This window comes from Pholcus phalangioides, unplaced genomic scaffold, assembly GCF_987345545.1.
Source record: "Pholcus phalangioides strain wild (caught in Gottingen) unplaced genomic scaffold, Ppha-v1.0 ptg000009l_1, whole genome shotgun sequence".
Lineage (NCBI taxonomy): Eukaryota > Metazoa > Arthropoda > Arachnida > Araneae > Pholcidae > Pholcus > Pholcus phalangioides.
The window spans coordinates 48,564,794-48,586,980 of record NW_028301602.1 but is presented as its reverse complement, the minus strand read 5'-3'; the positions used below and the strand labels follow the sequence as shown (position 1 = coordinate 48,586,980).

Sequence of the window (22,187 nt, the reverse complement as noted above, 5' to 3'; positions counted from 1 at the left end):
ATTTAAATTATTTTTATGCAAGATAATTTTATAATGCTAAGTTTAAAATTGTTTCTAGTCATAATTTGCATATTATTATTTTTTTTTGTGAACATTTTAGTGAAAATTTCATTTGAATGTATTGAAAATTTCCAAAGTTATGATATATTTTCATAAACAATATTGCTAGAATAATTAACCTTGGAGACATTATTCGTGGCATTAGAAATTTTTTTTTGAGATATGTACCATAATTTCACACAACTATGGTCCAACATAACACCATTTTCTAGATATATCCAGCATCATAACGTCTGTATTCAAGCTATTCAAAAAAATGTTTTTGCTGATATTGCCTGTAGAAAGATCCAGCATTAATATTAAACATTTTTTTATTCCTTATGTAGCTCAAATTATGGATTTTTCAAAAATTAAATTTTGGACCATGGTTGTGTTATTAACCTTCTAAATGGTGAAGACTCATATATGAGTCCGAAGACAACTACAGTCATTTCGACCCGAACTCATGAATGCATTCGCCAGGAACCAGTCCTTTCCCCCGTCTCATTGTACGGTTAGTGTTAGTTTACGTTAGTGTACGTTAGTGCACCGTTTCGTCAAACCGCCCCTTCCTGCAACAATGCGGTCCTCTCCTTTCTAAACTTATCAATGCTTGAAAAGAATAGCTTATTGAGAACAGAAGGATTACTTGGTTTGAAAAAGGCACAAATACCCATGTGGTAGTTGAAAAAAAAGGAAGAAAGAAAAGTTTAGCAGTAAATAAGAAATTGCTAATTTGTTTCGCACAAGAATATATATTCAAACCTATGAAATTTAATCACTGTTATGAGGTTTATTGCAAATCCAATAATTCATTCATCATCCACACAGAAAAACTACAGTTTGTGTTAAGAGAACTAGTTATTAGTTCTTCGCCCAGTTATAACTAATTATATTTGAGCTAATTTACTCGTTAGTAGCTTGGTTAGGGCAGAGGTTCTCAATCGGTGCTCCGTGTATATTTTCCAGGGGATCTGCAGCCGGTGAGGAAAATTAAATAAATAAATAAAACAACATATAATAATCAATTAAAATAAGAAGCCTACCTGGTTCCGCGAATCAAAAAAAAATTGAGAACTGCAGGGTTAGGGTATTTTTCACGAATGTTCTATATACCATTTGTTTTATGTGCTATAATTCTTGCATAATTTAATGTTCTATAGAAAGACTGTCGATAAATTATTGAAGCATCCGGCTCATGAAAAAAACCAAAAAAAAAACATACCAGTGTGGCTTTGTTAACCTCTTATGTCCCTATTTGGGACAGAATGGGAGCCAGGGGTTAAGCTACGGTCGCATTTTTCGCAAAATGCGAAAGAAAATCGTAGAGTGCAAAAAAAGTAGCAACCACTTTCGCAAAAATGCGTACAGGAGGTATGCAACGAGTAGACGTCCAACCATCAATCATTACATTAACATTGCAGCATTTTGCTAAAGCTTTTCCCCTCATCTTTGCTTGTTAGCGAAAGGAATTTTTTATCCAGCTTAAACCCTGATGGGAGCCATGTTCTGGTTTGGGCCAATTGTATGCAACACGCAATTAAAGTACACATTTTACTAATGCATGTCACATACAATCAGCTGGGTGTTTAAAAACATTATTATTCACTTATTTAGAAACAAATTCGTAACTTTGTATTTAAAAACAAAATCATTTTTACAATTTCATTCAGCAGAACAGATTGGACTAATTTGAAGAGTAATATTTATTTGAACCAAATATTCCAAGATTTTTGTAAAAAGCTTGCTTTATAGGGCAAAACACGCCCTTTGTCTTTAGGTTTGCTTCATATTGTTAAACGTGAAAGTTCTGTAACGTTTTAAATGTTTGTTCTGTAATTTTTTTCTTCGTGTTTTGCATTTATCTGGGTAATAGTGTTGCATTCACAGGAAGAAATTTCTGTGGTGGAAGCTTGGTGGTTTTGCCTAAACGATGATCATGAGTAGAGCCGGGATTATAGGCACTTAAAAAGTGGCAAAATATGCTTTAAAAATATGCAAACATGCACTTAAAAAGATTAAAATATGCACTTAAAAATGCCGAAATATGCATTTAAAAATGTCGAAAATATTGTACTATCTTTACACACATCTATATCTTTTATGGGTATCTTTTTTCTGCCACCTCGTTTAGACAATTTGCCTGTTGTGTCCTTTGTGTTTGTATTTCAAAAATCCTAAAAAAAGTTAAAAATTCAAAAATATGTACCAAAAATAAGAAAATATGCATTAAAAAAATCCCTATGCAAAAAAAAAACCAGATATATTTTTAAAATGCATATTTTATATTTGTTAGTGCATATCCATTTACCTCCTCACATATGCATATACTGCACATATGCAAATAACTTCTAAATATTTTTATTTAAGCATTTTCAATTTTTAGTTAGTCGTGGTTGTTCAGTAACGAAAATAACAGCAAAAAAGAATTGAGACTATTTCTAAAAGAATTGAAAATTTTTGACGCTAACACTGAAACATTTGATATTTGAAAAAAAATTCTACCAGCGGGAAAAACCTGATGATGTGAAAATATTATGAGCAATATAGCAATATATTCATTTGAAAAACTATGAAAAAGTTACTGAGCTTCAATAAACCTTCACAAATATGCACTTATTCTGAAAATTCTTTGATTTTATACATTTATATACATTAATGCTGGAAAAAGCCAGTAATGTTGGCTCTTTGATATATAATCCGGGCTCAGGGACGCCGGAACATATCTGTTCGTGTTGCTAAAGCAATACCAATCATTTGAATGGTATTGCTCAGCAATACCAATCATACCAATCACCATTTGAACATAGCTCAAATATTGCACTGAAAGCGCTTTTTTTTTTAATTAAAATTTTTTAAGACATGTCCATGGGACCCTTTCCTTGTGAGGAGTTGCATTGCTGCAGCTCTTTTTGTTTGCAAGTCATTTCAGGTCCAAGGGACTTTCTCATACACCCTATATGTCCATTAAGCATGAGAATAAAATGAGCATCATAGAATCTCAATTCCACAATGGTAGTCACAGCAATAGACTTGAGACAGTACGTTTCATCGCTGATTTCAGACGGATCTCAACCCTTTGAGTGGCATTGACAAGATACCCCGCCTTCTTATTTTAGCATTGGCATTTTGTAAAGTTAATCCCTCTCTCAGTGGAACACTTTCCCAATACCAGCGGTTCTCAACCTTTTTTGACTAGCGGACCCTCTTTAGTAAAAAAATTCTATGGCGGAGTCTCGTTGGCCCATTTTTACTTATCCATCAAAATTACTGATTTATTTTTACTATTTAAAAATATTTATAATTTTTTTTTTAAATTTTACTGGTTTTTTTTTTATTTTCCTCGAGTGGTCGCGGAGTCCCTGGGGAGTGCACAAGGAGCCCCAAGGGCTCCACGGAGCACCAGTTGAAAACCGCTGCCCTATTCCAATGGTTCACAAACTTTTGTCACCCACGGCTCCCTTGCCTAATTCATAATTCGTCAGCGGCTCTTCAGGATAGATTAATAGATATTTTCCCGTATAAAAGAACTTCTTAAAAGCATAAACAAATCAATATCTCGAGCTCGCCACGACACGCCACATAAAGGTTGGCGATGCCCCTAGAAACAGCGACACACACTTGGAAAAAGCTGATCTATACCCATTACTTTTCATTACTTTATATACTCATTTAGTGCTGAAAATCATAAGGAAGCTTATTGCTATTATGCCGTGTAAAGGGTTAAAAGGCATCAATCAATAGTCTCATCAATGTTGTTAAAAAGTACAAAAAAAAGTCGCTGAGAAAATAAAACTTGTAAAATAAAACAAAAAATAATAAATGCAATAATGGCATAGCTTTGTTATCTGAAGTTTTACCGCAAAAAAAAAAAAAAAAAATCGTACTACAGAATCGTTTATTCCAGTGCTATTATCAAAATTAAAATTCAAAGCTCAACATAAGTTTAAATAAACAAATACAGACATAGAAACAAGTATTAAAAAAAACATCCTAGTGAAATGAGATGCTGTATATTGAGATTCAAAGAGAAAGGAGAAATGGTTCGACGTTTGTTTTTCCATTTTCCACGATTTCTGGCAGTGTGAGGGAGAATTTGTGAAGGAAAATAAATACATAAATGACTTCAAATAAAAAGATACACAACGTTTTAATTATCACCATGAAGTTATCGTCTAAAAAAGTGTTTCTCCACTGACGGGCCGCGGCCCAGTACTGCGTCGTGAAATCAATCGTATCGGGCTGCTATATTCATTACCCTTTCATTTTTCAAGCATTTCCACGAATAACTAATTGGTTTATTTCACTTTTATGGTACATATTATTTTAATTTCTCAGTCTAAAAATCATTTACAAGGGGAAAGATGAAAACCCCTCCCAGAACAAAGGCTTGCAACCTCATTTGTAAATTATAAGAATTTGGAGGATCCCTCTTCCCCTTATCGCACTGAAAATCCTTCGTTTTGTTGCAAGGCCCAAAGGAAGGGAAACATGTCTCTGGTCCTCCCCTCCCACCTCAAAACTAGTATTTTTAATTGTATTTTTTTTCTTTTCGTATTTTTGAGTATCCGTCTTCATGAGACTCAAACAACACAGCAGGGGTGGGAAATGTTTTTCCATACTCTCCGTTCCTTTTCCTACAGAAAATATCCTACTGCTTCAGGGCTCTGTTGACAACTAGATGACAATAATGCCATGAGAAAACTCGGTATCCCACCTTCCTTGGAGACTGAAAACACATCTGTGCTACAGTGACCAAGCTGCATAACTTCAAAGGGGCTTCTTTTTTTCCTCGGAACCAAATATTTCTATAGGGACAGGAAAAAATCGTTTTGCAGACCCATTCAACACATGCGTTCAATTAACAATATGAAGCTGTCTGTCTTTTTTTACTCAGCGAAAAGAGAGCCGCTGATAGCATGCAATTAGTGTGTGGCTAAAATTCCCCAGCTGTTTTCTTGAATAGATATACAGTATACTGTATCCTTATACAGAGCCTCTTCAGCGATCTCTAAATGTTTCACGGATCCCTCAAGTGCTCAGGAAATATGTCCGGGCTGCTTAACAGCTCTGGAACTGTGCAACGCATCACTCAAGTGATCCGTAATTATGCCACGGACATGCCCCCACATCCTGAAGCAGGGCCCCTAGGGTGGGATCCTTTACGGGCCCCCAACCAGACATTCACAGGCCCCTTTATGATAAATTTATAGCGTGAAAAAACAAAAAAATGATGAAAATCAACCCCGACCGCAGGGCTGGAGCCTTGTCAGACCACCCCTTGTGGGGGTCATGGCCACGGATCACTTAAGTAATCTGGGAATGTTCCGTGGGTAACTCGAGTCATGTAGAACCACAGTGGGGGGCCGCTTAACTGCTCTAAAATTGTACCACATGGCACTCAAGGGATCTCTAAATGTGCCAAGGATCGTTCAAGTGTTCTGGAACTGTGTCGCGGATTACTTAAGTGATCTTTGAATGTGCGACAAGCTTACTTCAGTGATCTGAAAATGTGCCATGGGTCACTTAAATGCTCTGGAATTGTGTCACGGATTATTTAAGCTATCTTTAAATGTGCCGCTTAGTTCATTTTCACAAAATTGGGTTTGAGGGGGCAAGCCACATCAGATAACCTTCAGGCCCACATTTGGTCCAGGGTTTACCATATATGGCTTGAAGTGAGGGTCGCAATGAATTTCTTAAGAAGAAATTTTGAGTTCTTACCCTTCAAATAGCATTGAAATTAACAGAAATCGACTATAATTACATATAAAGGTATTTTCTTCTGAAATTTTAATTTTTTAAAAATGTTTTTTACATTAAAAAATATTTTTTTCGTCTGGGGGGGGGGTGCAGGACCCCCCTTGGCACCCCTCCTGCTTACGTTTCTGATCCCACCAATATGCGTTAGAAAGTGGGGGGGCAGTGCTGACGAAATTTTACTGACGGGGGGGGGGGGGGGGGAAGGAAAAAATTGCTAAACATTTTCTGACGTAATACTTGAACGGCCCCTAAGGGTGGGAGTGCCATCAAAAAGAATGGGCACACCCAGGCACGGCTCGAGGGTCCAAGAGAAGAAGAAACCTCACAAAAATTAGATCTGGTTGAAACTTTCGATAATTTGCCTAATAGGGAGGGCCTCAGAAAAATCACTCTGCCTGGAGGCTCGTCAAAGATCCCAGCGCAGGCAGCGTTGGAGGATGTGTGGGACCTCTTATACACTTATATTATGTCAGGGGTTCTCAAACTTTTTCCAACCGCGGCACCTCTTTTTGTAATCATCGCTTATCCGCGGCTCTCCAGAGCAGTTTATCAGTCTCTTCGGAAAACCTTTTCAGGGTGCCGCGGCACACAGTTTGATAACCCCTGCATTATGTATTTGCATCACTTTCTGTTTTCAATGTAAGCTTCCCCAATATTCTGAAATCACTTTACTCAAATGACCCGCAATGTTACTGTATGGTATTGGTTGTCAATTTAAATAATATCGGGGAACTTGAAACACGAATTCAACTAAATTATCAACAATCCAATCCAATCATTGATTAAAAACTGTAAAATATATACGATAGAATTATTGGATTTTAGTATACGCATTAGCATGGTTTTAAAGAATTGATGATTAAACCCGTTTTCCACCACTTTATTTTGGTTTATAATAGAATTTCACAGTTCTATGTAAATACTATGGGGGTGGGGGGGCAAGGCATCTGTTCCAAACATTTTTAATTCATTACCTTCAAAAAATATTTTAAATTTACAGAAATTGGAAAAATATAGCAAGTGAAGGTATTTTCTATCAATATTTTAATTTATTCAAAAAAATAATTTTAATTTTTGTTTGCATTGGGCAGGGCAGTCTTTAGAGCATCATGGGCCGCGGGGCCAAGCGATTTTTCTGAGATTCCCACTTGGCAAAATTTCGAAAATTTTAAGTGGTTCTCATTTTTGTGAGGCCCCCAGGTGGGCCCATACATTAAGTCGGCACTGGTCTTGGGGCAGACACGGGACCCCTATACCCTCTCCTGCATAGGTTTGTTACATTTTACTGTAGTGAAAATTTTACCACTACTACAAAAGTAGGTTGAAGAACAGGTTATCGCTAAAATCCAATAGATTCGAAAAAAAACGGGACACCCTACTTCAAAAAGGGACGTATGGTCAGGCGAAAATATATGTAAATGTTATGGTCTGTACAGAGAAATGACACATACTTTGAGCAACACCAATCATTTCTGACTTCCGGCGTCCCTGTCCGGGCTCATCATTGATGAGCATGTGATAGTGGAGCTGCTTCTTATATTTTTATGGGCCCCAGGGCAGTATGATTGAAAAGGGATCTATGAAAGTTACGATTTCTTGTTCAAAGCTAATTTAATATTTTTGCATGCTGGCTTCTGACGTAATCATTATCCAAACCGTTTTCCAACCTCTTGTCATCAAAGGCATCAGAATAGGTCAACAAAGGCGTTGAGACATATGGGTGCTTGTATTGATCATAAAAAAGATTTAGATTTCTGAATTAATTTGGGGGTGCTGAGACAGGTGCTACAAAATAATGTAGGTGCTGGAGAACCCAGCGCACCCCTGCTTGTCAACGGCACTGCTTGTCATCAAGTCAGCAAAAAAAAAAAAATTCAAAAAGAGCACCAACTTTTTATATGGTTTTTTAAGAGTTGCGCAGAATACAATACAAGAAACACTAGACAAGATTTCTGGTACTGGCGACGTCGTCATCATTGTGCCATCTTCTCCCCCCAGCCCTTCAGGTCTATCTCCCCTTATGATCTATCACTAGCAACATTGTCAAAGGAATACTGAAATTATGAAGAAAGAGCACACACACATATATATATATACTTATCAAATCTATTATTAATTTACAGTAAAACCTCTTTAGTGCATCGCTTTGTCTTGCTCAAATTCTTTCTTCGACAGTTTAATGTTATTCGGTAATACGTCGTTCTCGTTGGTATGTCGCCGTCGTTTTAAAAGCCGCCCACTAAACAACATTCTAAAAGGGTTTCGCTGTTTTTGCTTCAAATTATTATATTAATATATTCTTATACAGGGTGCATAGCTAACAGGATGCACCCGTATCGCGGGGACCCGGGTTCGATCCCCACCGTCACCACAGTGGTGGTCGGCTGAAGTTGGTTTCCTGTGGTTCCCAATTTCAAGGTGCAAATGCGAGCCGATCTCCCCGTTAAAAAGTCTCGCCACAGAGAGCAACAGTCCTACAAACAGTACAAATATTCACTCACTTCACTTCTGATATATAGATGGCAGCACTGAAAAATCACACACAACACTAGACTAGACACGCACTCAGACTGTTAGGTACACATACTTACACTTCCGGCACAACTCACTAGGTAGTAAATTGCCCATGGCGATAGACCTGAGTTGTGTTTGGCTTGAAAAAGAAAAAAAAAAAGCTAACAGGATGCATGACATTTTACTTGCAAACCAGTAAATCCAGACTGGTAAATGCAGCAAAATAACTGGTGCCTGAGTTTAAAAAAATCTCATCCCTGTTGTGCTTTTTATTGTGTATTGTATGCCAATACAACAGCTTTTTTATCAGACGTCTTAAAATTGGCTATTCTTCTCGTACCCACAGTAGGTACAACAGATAAGTGTGTGCAAAATGGCCATGGTGCAACAAAAATAAATCTAAAATGAAAGAAAGAGGACTAGTGAACGCCTTTTCTCAGAAGAGGATCAGATAAATGCTGAGCCAAAAGTACAGCCCCTTTTTTTGTCAAAATAGTTGACGCAAAGATGAAATATTCTGTTTTTTCTCCTTTGTGATATTACTAATCTTTTTTTTTTTGTAAAGATTTGGAATCCTACACAAAAAAGGTTGAGGAACGTAAACTTCCCAGTGTAGAAATCTCTCGTGATAAAGTTATCTTCCTTAGGTGGAGATAGACTTGGAAGTCTGGGGGGGGGGGGGGCAAGATGACGATGTCTATACACATATACATTAGACTAGTAGACTTCACCTTTGATGCTGCCCCCCCCCCGCTTTCCGTATGTCCGCCCATGGTATCTGCCATTTTTCAAATTCAGTCATTTCCTTGGATTTCATGCCATTTTTCAAAAAGATACGAAACTATGATTCTCGAGTACAATGACTTCTCCTCATACAATTTGTCACTCAATCAGATAACTCAATAATTTTTTTTAAAATAAAGTATTGCACCATTGACTATTCTTAATTTTAAGGCATATTTCTGGAAATTTTTAAATGCATATTTTTGCACTATTAAATGCGTTTTCTTTTTTTCTTTAGCATATTTTTCATTTCTGACTTATTTTTGAATTTCTAAAAATGGGTGTTTTTTTTTTTCTCTGTGTATTTTCTCTCTTTAGGGAAATTTCCGCACTTTAAATACATATATAAATAAATATATATATTTAATTATATGTATATTTTTCAATACTCTTACATATTCAGAGCCTTTCGGGCATATTAACACATTTTTAAGGTGTATATTTTTTAATTTTATGCATATTTTAGCATTATAATATGCGTATTTTCTCTTCTTTTTTTTTTTTTGATTTGCTGGAACATTCCAAAAAATGCATACTTTTTTATTTTTTATTGCTTTCAAAAAAATGCATATACACATTTTTTTTTCAATTTCGCGTGCATTTTTCATTTTTGATGCCATAATTCAGCATTGTTCAATGAATTGGGTTAAATTTTTCGCATATATACGTTCTTTTCAAAAAATTAGAACACCCCAGAAATTTACGAGACCAGTTCATGAAATGTTCAAGTTGGAAAGCTCAATTCAAGGTTGAAGCGCAAGTACAGTTGTAATTTGCATTTTCCTTTTCTATCATTTCTCATACAAGCTTTCATATCTTGAGCACATTGGTGGCAAAACATTTACATAAAGTAGATTAAATGCGCCATAAAATACCAAATTATTTTCCTGTGTGTTTCAAAAAATTAGAACACCCCGAAAGCTGAGAAAATTAGAACATTTGGCTTTTGATCGAATAAGTGTTTTATGTCTTTCCTTGTTATGTATACAAATTTGGAATCATTCAATCTTCGCAATACAGGTAGAAAAACGGGGCATTTCTGAAAAACGCAAAATTACACATGTATTTGCTAGGACAGCATGGAGGGAAACGCGTGCTGATATTGTAGGAACACATTGTACTGTGACCATCTTTGGCCTTGGCCATGGATTTTATGCATCAAGACATTGAATTTATGAGACTCCGGCATGGACCCGAATCGGAACTCAGCCATAAATCCCATCTTCGCTATTGGGGAGCCGATAGCGGTTTGCAATTGATCAGTTTTTATTGATTTATTTATTTTAGCTCGAGTCTGCACAATCTCTTAATAAGATTTGTATCACGTACAATCCTCAGATATCACGAAACCATTGAAGCATCTATGAGGTTCGATACACATTGGTGAATTCTTGATACGATCTACGTTTTCCATTTTCAAATGAAGTCTTCAGTTGCTGGAAACAAAAAATAGAGGCCAATGGATTAGAAAATTTCTCTAGATGGAGGTGTGAACGTTAGGCTCTCTACCTTTTGATCCCAGAAATTGAAGATTTGTATGGAGAAGGAAATTGCATTTGCCATCAAGATTTAGACCCTTTTTAAGAAGCTATATCGATGCTGCAGCAATTCACATAGGTGGAAATGCAAATTACAACAGTACTCTTAATTCAGGCTTTCTAACTCGAACATTTCATGAACGGATCTCAAATTTCTAGGGTGTTCTAATTTTTTGAAAAAATCTGGTATTTTTTATTTCATGGTATACTTCATCATTTTTAAAATGCAGATTCATCTTTATTTTTAGCGCCTTTCGAGCATATTATATTCCGATGCAAATGACTAATACATCTAATATGCGTATATCAATGTCACTAAACCTACGTTCATTTTTGAAAATAACTCCATGATCATAAGATATCATGGAAAAAAGAAATGAATATTCAAAAAGGAGGTGAGGTGAAAGCAATGAGAAGCAATTTTATACCCCAAAAAGTTTTGATAAATTAATTATTTATTATGATATTCCTCGTTTGGGAAGTAGCTGTAGTTTTGCTCGAATGGTTCAGTTGTAATGTCTTGCCTCTAATAGTAGTAAATTCAAACAACACTGATTTAATCAACGCACGTTATTTACAAAAAAGCTTTGCAATTTTCAAAAGAAAAATTCACATTTTATGTGAATTTCAAAATTGCGAGAACGTACTTCACCACTTGCAAATTCAAAAAATATAATTAAAATATTAAGGGACATAGAATACTTCTCGAGATTCAGAATATTTAGAATGTTCACCTTGAAAATATTGAGGCATTTTAAATACCTGTTGGAATAGATTAGTAATTAATTCTTAGTACGTTCTGACATTCCGTTACTAAGTTAATATCAATATTTCACAAGCGAAAGCAAGTAAATTTTATTGCCTGTTAAAACTCATCTACATTAATAGCTATTTGCCACAGAATGTTGATCATCTATAAATACGCTACAATAATTTAGCTCAAAATTTTGATGATAAACCATATGTAGTGAAGCCGTTGCTTTCTGAAACTGTAGTAAAATTTTTCGGTACAGCAGGCTATTCTAAGGGAGAAATCAGTACAAGGGCTGGGTTTCCAAATGATATGCAAGGCACAAAATTGTATGCAAGCTGCTTTCATGATCACAGTGCTGGAATTAGAAAAAGGCGAAGGGAACAACTGTCTGGGCAGTCAATTTTAGATGGGGGAAAAAGTAAAATTATCCTCAAATTTTATCATAGAGGCAGCAAAATCATGTTGCCATGGTTTTCAAAAAGCCAAACCATTTATTGAGCTTGAGAAATATATATTACATACATGGGCAGGTCCCATTACGCACCTCGCCAGTAAACAAGTATAAAATTTGATTAAAAAAATGGTGATTCATGTAAATAAATCACAAAATCATCATAATAATCGAGAATAGTTCTTGGTAAAATTTGATTTGATTCTTTTCAGGGATTTTCATTGAATCAGTAACTATCACAACAATGAAAGCTGTCAATCTGCTGCTGGGTTGATCTAATCGCTGCAACGTGTGGTTTGATTTGGTCCAAAGACATTCGTCAGTAATTGCTGCTTGTATCCAGCTTTTTGATAAGCCCGCATAGATCAAACCATTCTCAACTACTCAGGCTTCTCTTCTCTAAACAGATGTATAAGATCGCTGTCTGGGTGTAGTTGATGTCGTTTTCTCATGGATCTCCTAACTGGCACAGGTGGCTCTCTATCTGGGACTGTAGCTCCGATATCCTCAGGGTACTGCTCTAGAAAGCTGACCAGTTTACGTATTTTACTTTTCGAATCTTCTCGCTTCAGGATGCACTCAAGCCAAGGTATTCGCAGATGTTCAGCTGGCTCTCTGAAGTGGAAAGCCATTGTCTTGGGGCATAGAGTTGCGTAGTGAAGAGGCGTGCCTATGGCTGAACATGCACATTTATCACTGGGGATTGATTTGAACCTATGAAGGTTAGCCGAAACGGACCATGGCTCATTACGAACATTATCATCTCTCGTGACCATTTATGGTTCCGAGGCATTACATGTTGCAGGATGCTATGAGTTAAGCCTCAATATAAACACTCACAACAAAAGTTAAACACAACACGAACTAATTAATTCTTCGTTTTCATGCACAGCTCAGCATCTGTCGACAATCAAACATAAAACACGTAAAAGTGAGTGTGCGAATCTATATCATCGATTGGCCGCGGGCGGGAGGAGGGAAGACCGATCATTCCAGCGGATGCAACCCCATTGTTATAGAAGATTTTATTAATAGGGGGAAACGGTCAATATATTACAACTGACAATATTAGTAAAACCTTCTGCCTACTTTTTAAAATTCTTTTTAATATTTTTTAATTCGTTTGTACTTTTTTTAGATGAGGCCACTATTACCCTTTTCTTTTTGCGTACCATTCCCCCCCCCGAAAAGCCTCTCACTTACCCCCGGTTGGGAACTGTTGGTCTACTAATAGACCAGCGGTAAACTACCAATCTCTATTAGTTACTGAGTAACACTGATTTAAGTTTAGTTATCCAGGGATTTAAATAAAATATACTCATTGAAACTAAATATGCACATTAGCGTTGTGATTTCCAATTTAAGCTTTAACTGATCGATTGTATAATCAAACATAGGCAATATAAATCAATACTAGAGAATAATTTTCACATCAAATAAAGTCTCTCTACCCCAAACATTACCATTTACCCACCTGCACAAAGCCTCTCTCTGTGGTGGGATATACTTTTATGTACTCTACATTTTACAATTATTTTTTTAAAAAGAAGAAAAATTAAACTTTGATGGGCAACTGTCCGACTGATCATAACATAAAAAGCACACCATCATGTTACTTATCAAGAAACAAAACATCTTAAGATATTTTCTACTTGGAGATGTCGGTTGGGGTAAGAATGATCACATGGTGGTTCCTTTCGAAATTCATCTAAGAGTCCCAAAGAAACTATCTGTAGTCAGAGAAACAATCTGGAGCCAGGAAGCACTCAGACCACATGGCAATATCACTCATTGCCCTTACAGACACGAGTACCTCCGGAACACCTTTTATTCAATAAATATTTAAACATAAAAAAATAAATTGTCAAAATTACGTAAGATGACACTCAATCAAAATCAAAATATCAAAACTTGTATAGCCATCCATTAAAAATAAAGTTAATTAGCACACTGAACATCCATAATAGCAGAGCATCCTATCCTGCTCATTGAATTGCTGATTTGGTAATTTTTATTTAATCTAATTTAAAATCATCATCTTGAATTGTCAATGTGATTATTCAATAGTCAAAATCTGACAGGAAGCATCATTAAGATGTAACTTTACTGTACATCATATTCCCAAGCTGGATCACAGCAAGCAATAATATTGATTATCAAGACGATCTACATTTATCTGCCTCCACTAGCTTTTCCTATTCACCCCAATTCGTGTTTGTAGGACAGTCGGATCCTGTTTTTAACGAATACCGTTATAATGAAAATCTCATTTTAACAAACACTTTTCTAACCCCCCAAATAAGTTTACATAGGAACAATACAAAAAAAACCTGGAATTCCTTTATAATGAACTATCCTTCTAGCAACGTGATTTCTCGAGTCTCTTGGAGTTTGTTATAACAGGATTCAACTGTATTCTAGTATTCTAGATCTTGACAGTGTCCTGGGTGGGAACAAACGAATCATCTCCAATGGACCATTGATACTTGGGATCAGGTATGTAGTGGCAAGTAGTCTGGGTCTGTGTGAGCTGTGAGAGTGACCACTTCAGCATCAGCTTTTCTTGTGAAGCGCAAAGATTTTTCTCTGGATACCTGATGAGGTCGTTCAACTTCTTGAGTTTATTTGGCTTCTTAACAAACATTGTTTCCACAGGAATGCTCTGGAAGCCTCTAATGGGTTTCTTTAGAGCAGCAGTTCTCAACCTTGTTTGACTCGCGGAGCCCTTTATTTTCAGTATATAATTTCTATGGCGGATCCCTGTTTGACTAGAGGAGCTCTTTTTTGTATATAATTTTTATGGCGGACCCTTGTAGACCTTTTTTTTTTATTTATCTATCAAATTTACTGATTTATTTTATTTTCCTCGAGTCGCCGTGGAGCCACTGCGAAGTGCACATGGAGCCCCAAGGGCTCCGCGGAACACCGGTTGAGAACCGCTGCTCTAGAGTATCCCTAGCTTTGTTCATTTGTTTTGACTGCAGTCACACTCAGGAAAACAAACAGTTTGATATAGGAGACTGCAAAAGGCTTTCACTGAAGATAAGAAGTCAGTCACATCGTGGATCATCAAAATATGAAACTGTGTTTCATTTATTTTACTTGCTGTCCCATTTATATTTTTACTCTAATAATTTTTTAGACATTTTAGATTACAAACTTTTTAGAAATCAAAAAATCTCCCCTAAAACACATTATACTCTTTCAAGAAAACTCTTATTTTTACATAAACAGAGGAAGGGAAAGACGCTTTTCTACTCCAGCAAGAGAAAAAAAATTGATTTGGTTTTGATAAACTTGAATTTGCATCAAAATTTAATGATTTGTTTTTTCATCTAGTCTACATATGACATATTGTTGCGGATAATTTGCCACAAGACTTCGAAATTGCAAAACAAGAAGTGGTTCGACAGACAAACACAGATTTATTTACAGAACAGCAATTTACATGTATTTACAGCCTAATCAGAGAGCTAACAACTTTCTCGTAAAGCTTAAACACAACTGACTGAATCTCCTTGTGCCTCTCTGAGCCTATCTAACCTGTCACATAGCTGCCAACTTTTGAAAATGAAAATTCGGGAGATTTTCGCGCAAACCCGTATTTTATGCTAAAACCACTCCCTAATAAATACAATAGGGATTTTTCCAAATAAAATAGGGATTTTCCAAACATAAAAGTTAAAGCGTAGGGAATAAAATCCCTACTCAAAAACTGAAGTCAAATTAAAATAGGGATTTTACACACATGGAAGTTAAACCCTTGGGAATAAAATTCCTACGCAAAAAACAAGTGAAATTGGAGGCCAAAACTTCAATAATATAAAAATAAATATTGTGTTCAATCAGAAACGCTGTGAACAAACATTCTGCGCGAATGACCCCAAAATCATCCGAAGATGAAGGAAAAAAGCGTCAATTTTTGAAGAACACTGACTTTTTGTAACGCTTGCTTGATGGTTTTTTTTTTCATTTCACGAGTGATGATGGCAGTCTTTCCATGACCGATGTTTATGTCCGTAACACAACTTGTACAAAAAGGAAAAGTCGGCCCTCTTCTGGAACGTTTGATGAAAGAAAATTCATCGGAATAAGTATCTTTAAAATTGATTAAATATGTTTTTGCTTATCAGTATTCATGCTTTGTTATATCGTACGTACGTAACTTCAACAAAAGAAATTTTGACCATATACGCGTCACTATAATCTTCAATTATTATCCAGGACTATTGGCTGCTAAGCCATTTTCCTGCAGGATAAGACAAGCAACTTCCTTGTTACCATCAGAGGGTTTGTAAAACTTCCTTAAAAAGGGAATTTCCCCATTTACGACGTGTGACGTCATTTCGAAAGGGAAAAAAAAGAGGCTTGATGCCCTACAAGAAATTTCTTAGGGATTGTTTTCATAAGCGAGGATTTTTTTTAATGAAGTAGGGAATGTTTAGGGACAATTAGGGATTTTTGTGATTTTCGTAAAAATTCGGGAGATTTAAGAACTTTTCGGGAGGACGAGCGATGAAGTTAAAATTCGGGAGATTCCCGAAAAATTCGGGAGACTTGGCAGCTATGCTGTCATCTTGTGAGCACCGTACTATTTACAACCCCGGAGAAACTTCGAAAAAAAGAACATTCCACAAAATTCTATTTTACAGTTTCCTAGTTGGCGGTGCCACTGTACGGAGGGGTTGGACCACTGTCTAGAGGGGCGGGACTTTCTAGAATGTTCCCGCCAATTCTCCGCCAATCGCATGTCTATGCGCTAGACCGAAACCGGTTTCAACTGATTTCGACATTTCTGAGAGCCATCGAACGAATCGAACCATCTATTGTCGATAGTTCGTAACAATATATATTTGTGCTTGCCTTTCATTTTTACATCAAATCACAACCAAAATTTCTTTAAAAAAATACTTTTGTCATACCTAAAACACGCACAGCTATCCACTGAACACCCAATCCAAATGATTTCTGACTTTCTGGAACACATCTGCAAAATTAGAAAAAAACATGAATAAATACAAAACATTAAAAAGCAAAATTAAAAAACACACGTTTTATCTGAAAATCAAAGAAAAATTTAACAAAGAAAATATGGTCAATTCTGGATGGTCGTGTCAGTGATTTCCTGTTGGGGGGGGGGGGGGAAGCATTATCAGTTGTAGCAATGTTCAGTCAATTTGTGACATCAAATATGTTTTTGTCAAAATTTTCACATTGCCCCAGAATTTTCAATGGTTCTTGTGTTTATATTTCTTAGTAACTAAATATTTTTGGGTGAGACAAACAAAACAAAAATAACAACTTCCCATTGAAGAACCATGTATGTGATTTATATAATTCAAGAAACTTTCTTCCCCCCCACTCCCACCTTCCTCCAGAGCTTTCTTAACAGCGACTGATCAATAGCAATCAATTCTGTCACTTTGAGTTTGCAAAACTTCTGTTATAGCCCCCCCCCCCGGTCGCATCAAAATCTGTCACTCAGTAGCAGAGCCATGATGTTTGCCCCCAACACTTTAAAATTAAATAATTAATTTTACAACGGTTTTTTGTTCCTACCTAAAATTTCCTGCCCAGTGTCCCTTCCCCTAGTTACAGCCCTGATGGTAGGCAGATGGCAAACCTACCTAAGATGAGCTTCTAGAATGTCTTAAATTTTGATAGTACTTGACTGTACGTGCACCTAATAGACATTCTTCTGCGGAGTTTCTAACTAATAGGTACATGCAAGACAATGCTGCGTATGTGTCCCTAATGTATTTATGTTATCAGAGTTGTGCATGTTTCACGTTCTTGCTGTGCTACCATCTCTCTTCAATATTTTAAAGTGAAGATGGTAATGCGACCTGTGATATAGAAGAATTCAGTATAATCTGTTTAAAATGCAAGAGAACCAGTCTGATGAGACTATTGCATGATTGAGTCCAGTAAAGTTCAGGAGAAAAGAGGTGAAAGAGGGCTCAAGAGAAGAAAAGGATTGATATTCGAAAAAGCGGAGAGATGGTGGAAGTTAGTACCAAAGAGACATGACGGTTTTGTGGGAGAAGTTGGATAAAATAAATGAAATAAAGTGCTGGTTTTTTTTCCTTGGGAGTCTAGAACCCAGTTATTTCGCCCTGTAGAAATACAGCCAAGGATCTACGGTTGATAAGAAGATAGGGAAAGTTTACTGGCGCAGTCACGACTCAAGAGTGAGTTGAATTGAAAGAAGAGTGTCCTAGCCACAGTGGAACCACCCCGCTTTGCTTCGTATAGAAGTAGCATCAAGCCCCAATGCTGTTTTTTTCGTGAAGTTAACCTGACTACGGTGCTAAGACTGGCAATCCTACCTACGGGAAAGAGAAACAAGTATTGTGTGGCAGTGTCAAGACGATAAATAAAGATGGCGTATTTGGTAAAAGGGAACAAGGAAGATCTAGAGACCATGGCCACCAACTTGGGAATAGAAGTTCAACCAGAGTTCAATTTAATGCAATTAGTGAATGTCATACAGGAAAGTGAAGTATACAACAAAGCAACATGCAGAGATATGATGAAAACGATCATATGCAATAGGAAAGAGAGAGAAGAGATGGAGGAGTGACGTAGAGAAAAGGAGATGGAACGTGAACTCGAAAGACTGAGGATCGAGACTGGAGCCAGAAAAGAGGAGTATAATCAGGATGGGCGTGGCAGAACCCCTAGCTGGGATTTCCAGAACATGATTAAAAAATTCCGGATGGAAGACATAAGTCTGTAGCTGGTGCTGCTCGAGCGGCAAGCTCGTTGTGTGGCCCTGGAATGGGAAGACTAGCTAACTGAGCTTTTGGGACTTCTTCCCTACGAAATGAACCAGTTAATTGCCCGCGAGCCGGAACAGAAAGTACAGGACTATAATCAAGTTGAAGAATTATTATTGAGAAGATTTGAACTCGCCCCAGAGAGGTTTCAGCAGATGCTTTCTTCACATCACAAAAATCAAGAGGGCACTTGGAGAGACTTCTACCACGAATTGTGCACCTATTTTGATGGGTGGACGGCGGGCTTTGGGGGCCACGACATTTGAGCAACTAAGCAACTAAGAGATTTAATCATCACTGATCAAATGAAAAAAACTTATCCCAGCAGATTTTAAGGAACACTATCTGGACAAATGGTGTGATATGGTTTCTTCAAGTGAGCTACTGGAAAAATTAGATAGGTTTAATGATGTAAAAGAGACTGTGAAAACACCCTTACCTAGTGAAAGAACAAGAACCCCAAGATAGTTCATCAAAGTCCGAGATGAAAAGCCAGCGGAAACCAGAGACTTCAGGGCGAATCCTTTCTGCCTAAGGCAACGATGGGTTCAAACACCAGAGAGAGAGCCGCGGTCACTTGTTATGTGTGTGGAGCAGAAGGTCACATAAAAAAGTTTTGTCCTACAAGAGGTCAGCAGGAGCCATTCAGCAGGGCTCAGGCGAACTCTGTCCAGACAGAAGAGGGGAACACAACTGAAGAAACCACACTCCTAACAGCACGTATCACAGTGCAGTGCAGCTGGTGTTGATGGGAACGAACATTGACAGTGCAGACAGCGAATTTGAAATGTGATCAGAAGACAATAAGAGACATAATTGATTCTGGAGCTCCGATTTCAGTTAGATTTGGTTAAGATCAAAGATAATGAAGGCGAGGGGAGAATAAGGAGCAAGTCTCTCCACATTTCGTGAAAGCAAGATAGTGCTGCTTTCTATCTGCTCTGAAAATATACATGAAGATCAGCAACGGCACAAACACGGGTACTTGCCGATTACTTGTGCAGTGTCGAGTCAGTTGATAAATGAAATATTAATATGCCCAACAGCATATAAAAACTCTTGGGAAATTTACAAGCTCTAAGTCTGATCAATGAGCCAAGATGTAAGGGCAATATGTGTACCTCATCTGCTGATTCCTGTGGCAATTGTAAACAGAGGGCCAAGCCCAACGACAACAATAGCTGCGATTTCGACGTACCCTAACAAAGAACTCGAAGAGAGGATCATTTCCCAAGTCGAGAGCTATTTCAGACTTCAACATCATGAAGAACAACTTCCTGCTGAAACATGTTCGGGGGAACAAGGAGAGCTACATCAGTCTGAAGTTGGCATCATCCTTCAGGAAGGTCAAGACTTTGACCAAGGACTGGTGGGTCATCCAGTACTGTCTTAGGAACTTGAACAAACTCCAAGTCAACGAGGAAGGCACTAAAGTGTGCCGGATCTTGCCCATACTGGCTTTCAAGGAGACTAGATATGCAAAAATGATCCTGGTCTTTAACATGCTGTCTGAGGAAGTGACACCCAAGTTCGTGTCCGAGCATGACGAAGTTGTCGACATGACAGTCGTCAATCCGGGATATAAGATACCAGATGTCTGCACAAAGCACTGTTCTACGTCAACTGGGACCCGGTGAAGAGTGAAGATGTTAGCCCTCTTTGAGTACAAGCCCTACAAATCCGCGCAGAAAGCAATCACTGAAGCAAGCGGTGACATCAAAGAGAACGGCGCCAAGACCGCATCTGAGGGCAAGGCCTTGTCACTCAAGAAAATGGACTCAAAATAATATGACAATGGACATCCTGTCCACAGGAGGAGATCGGCACTGAACAGGTTCCAGTCTAAGCAGGAAATGTCCAGGCAATCGGACTGGTGATTGCCTTTGTGCCCAAAGGGAAGCCTTTGTGTGGCAAAGGGATCAACAGAGCTCTGAACCGGCAGCCAAAGACAGAAAAATCCAGAAGTCGACCGCTAAATCTTCGATCACCAACAACGGCATGCCCAGGAATCAGGGCAGGGAAAGGTCATACTTTGCTTATGCTCGTGGTGACCACCACTCCACAAACTCTTGGATGAACAAACGTTATTTGCCATTCAAGGGCAGTATGCTTCGACCTTTGAAGACCGGACACACCCCACTTCCCATCTCATAGAGATATCGAAGCGTTCCAGGAGGATGGGTGTATCCAGAAAAAAAGGACAGTATGGCTGTTGCACAATACAATGCTCACCTGCCAGATAGTGTCATGCATTGGCCCAGGGAACACAAAAAGGGTGTTATGCCTACGCCCTGTCACGCTTGCCGTTGAGAAACCGAAGTACATCATCATTTAAAAAATGATGGATGTGTTTTTCGATGATGATGATGGGACATGTAAGGTTCAGGAGAAAAAAGTTTGAATAAGGCTAAGGAGAAAGGAGGTGGAAAAAGGCTCGAGATTAGAAAAGGATTGACATTCAAAAAAGTGAAGAGAGGGTGGAAATTGGTACCAAAGAGACATGATGGTTTTGTGGGAAGTTGGATAATAAATGAAATAAAAAGAGGTTTTTCCCTTGGGAGTATAGAACCAGGTTGGGTTTTAACATGACAAGTATCAAAAACTGGTTTAAACCATCAAAAACCTAAATGAATGCCTTTGGATAATGTTTTTAACTCAATAGATATATAACATGATGAGACTTATTTTCATATTACAATGCTCTATTTGTAAACAATTTATGACAATAAAAGAGTTTAGGACAGATAATTTATAATTTTTTGGTTCATTTTATCCAAACTACTGATTACCTGTGTTTAATCTACTAAGCAAAATAGAGCTGTTTATTCAAAATATGTGTGATAAGGGATCAAGGTTAAGTTTTTGACCTAAGAAACTTACTCAGTATTAAAACAGTCAAAAACTTATTGCTGATGTTGTCAAATAGATTCTTTTAATGCGATAGATATATTAAATAACAAAAAACTTACTTTTATATAGCTTGAAGTGTTTTATACTTTGAATTATATAATTACTGCGCATATAATATCTATTTTGATATTTTAAATTTTCTTATCTGCTAAAAATTTTATTATATAGTAAAAATTCTCGTGCAACACCTCTCAACACACACACCTATTTAATTCATTTATTCTCACCTAAAAATTTCAACTTAGGCTGTATAAATCCTGAGTTTTAAAGAGTATTTTAAATTAATGCAGAGCTGGCATGACATGATACCAAAAGCATTGTTTTGCTCGTTTAAAATGCAGCTTCAATTGGAAAATCACTGCATTAAAAATGTTAGTAAATATACCATATCATAGTCAAACTTTGTCATTTTTATTTTTGCACTACGAATAAGTTGTAGGAGTTTCTTAAACATTGTATACAAGCTAGCATTACCAAATTACAGGTCATTTTAGCCCTACATTTTAGGACCTTTTAGCATTTTGATTGCTAGATATATTCTAATGTTATGCACACAATAAAGGTACTGTTTTAAGTTTCTGAGGTTTCTGAGTGTGATTATCTAGATAATTTTATAACGGAAATTAACATTACATATACGGCATAAAAGAACTTTT

The 22,187-nt window shown here is 37.1% G+C and overlaps 1 protein-coding gene across 3 annotated transcripts in view; it reads right to left on the bottom strand.

Annotated features, from left to right (window-relative positions):
• The window catches only part of LOC149083242 (solute carrier organic anion transporter family member 4A1-like), a 104,168-nt gene that overhangs the window by 4,053 nt on the left and 77,928 nt on the right, over positions 1–22,187 (bottom strand). For all 3 annotated transcript variants that reach the window (XM_089236453.1, XM_089236455.1, XM_089236454.1), the window contains one exon: positions 16,765–16,829. In XM_089236453.1, the coding sequence (XP_089092579.1) occupies positions 16,765–16,829 (65 nt within the window). The remainder of the gene's footprint in view (positions 1–16,764; positions 16,830–22,187) is intronic.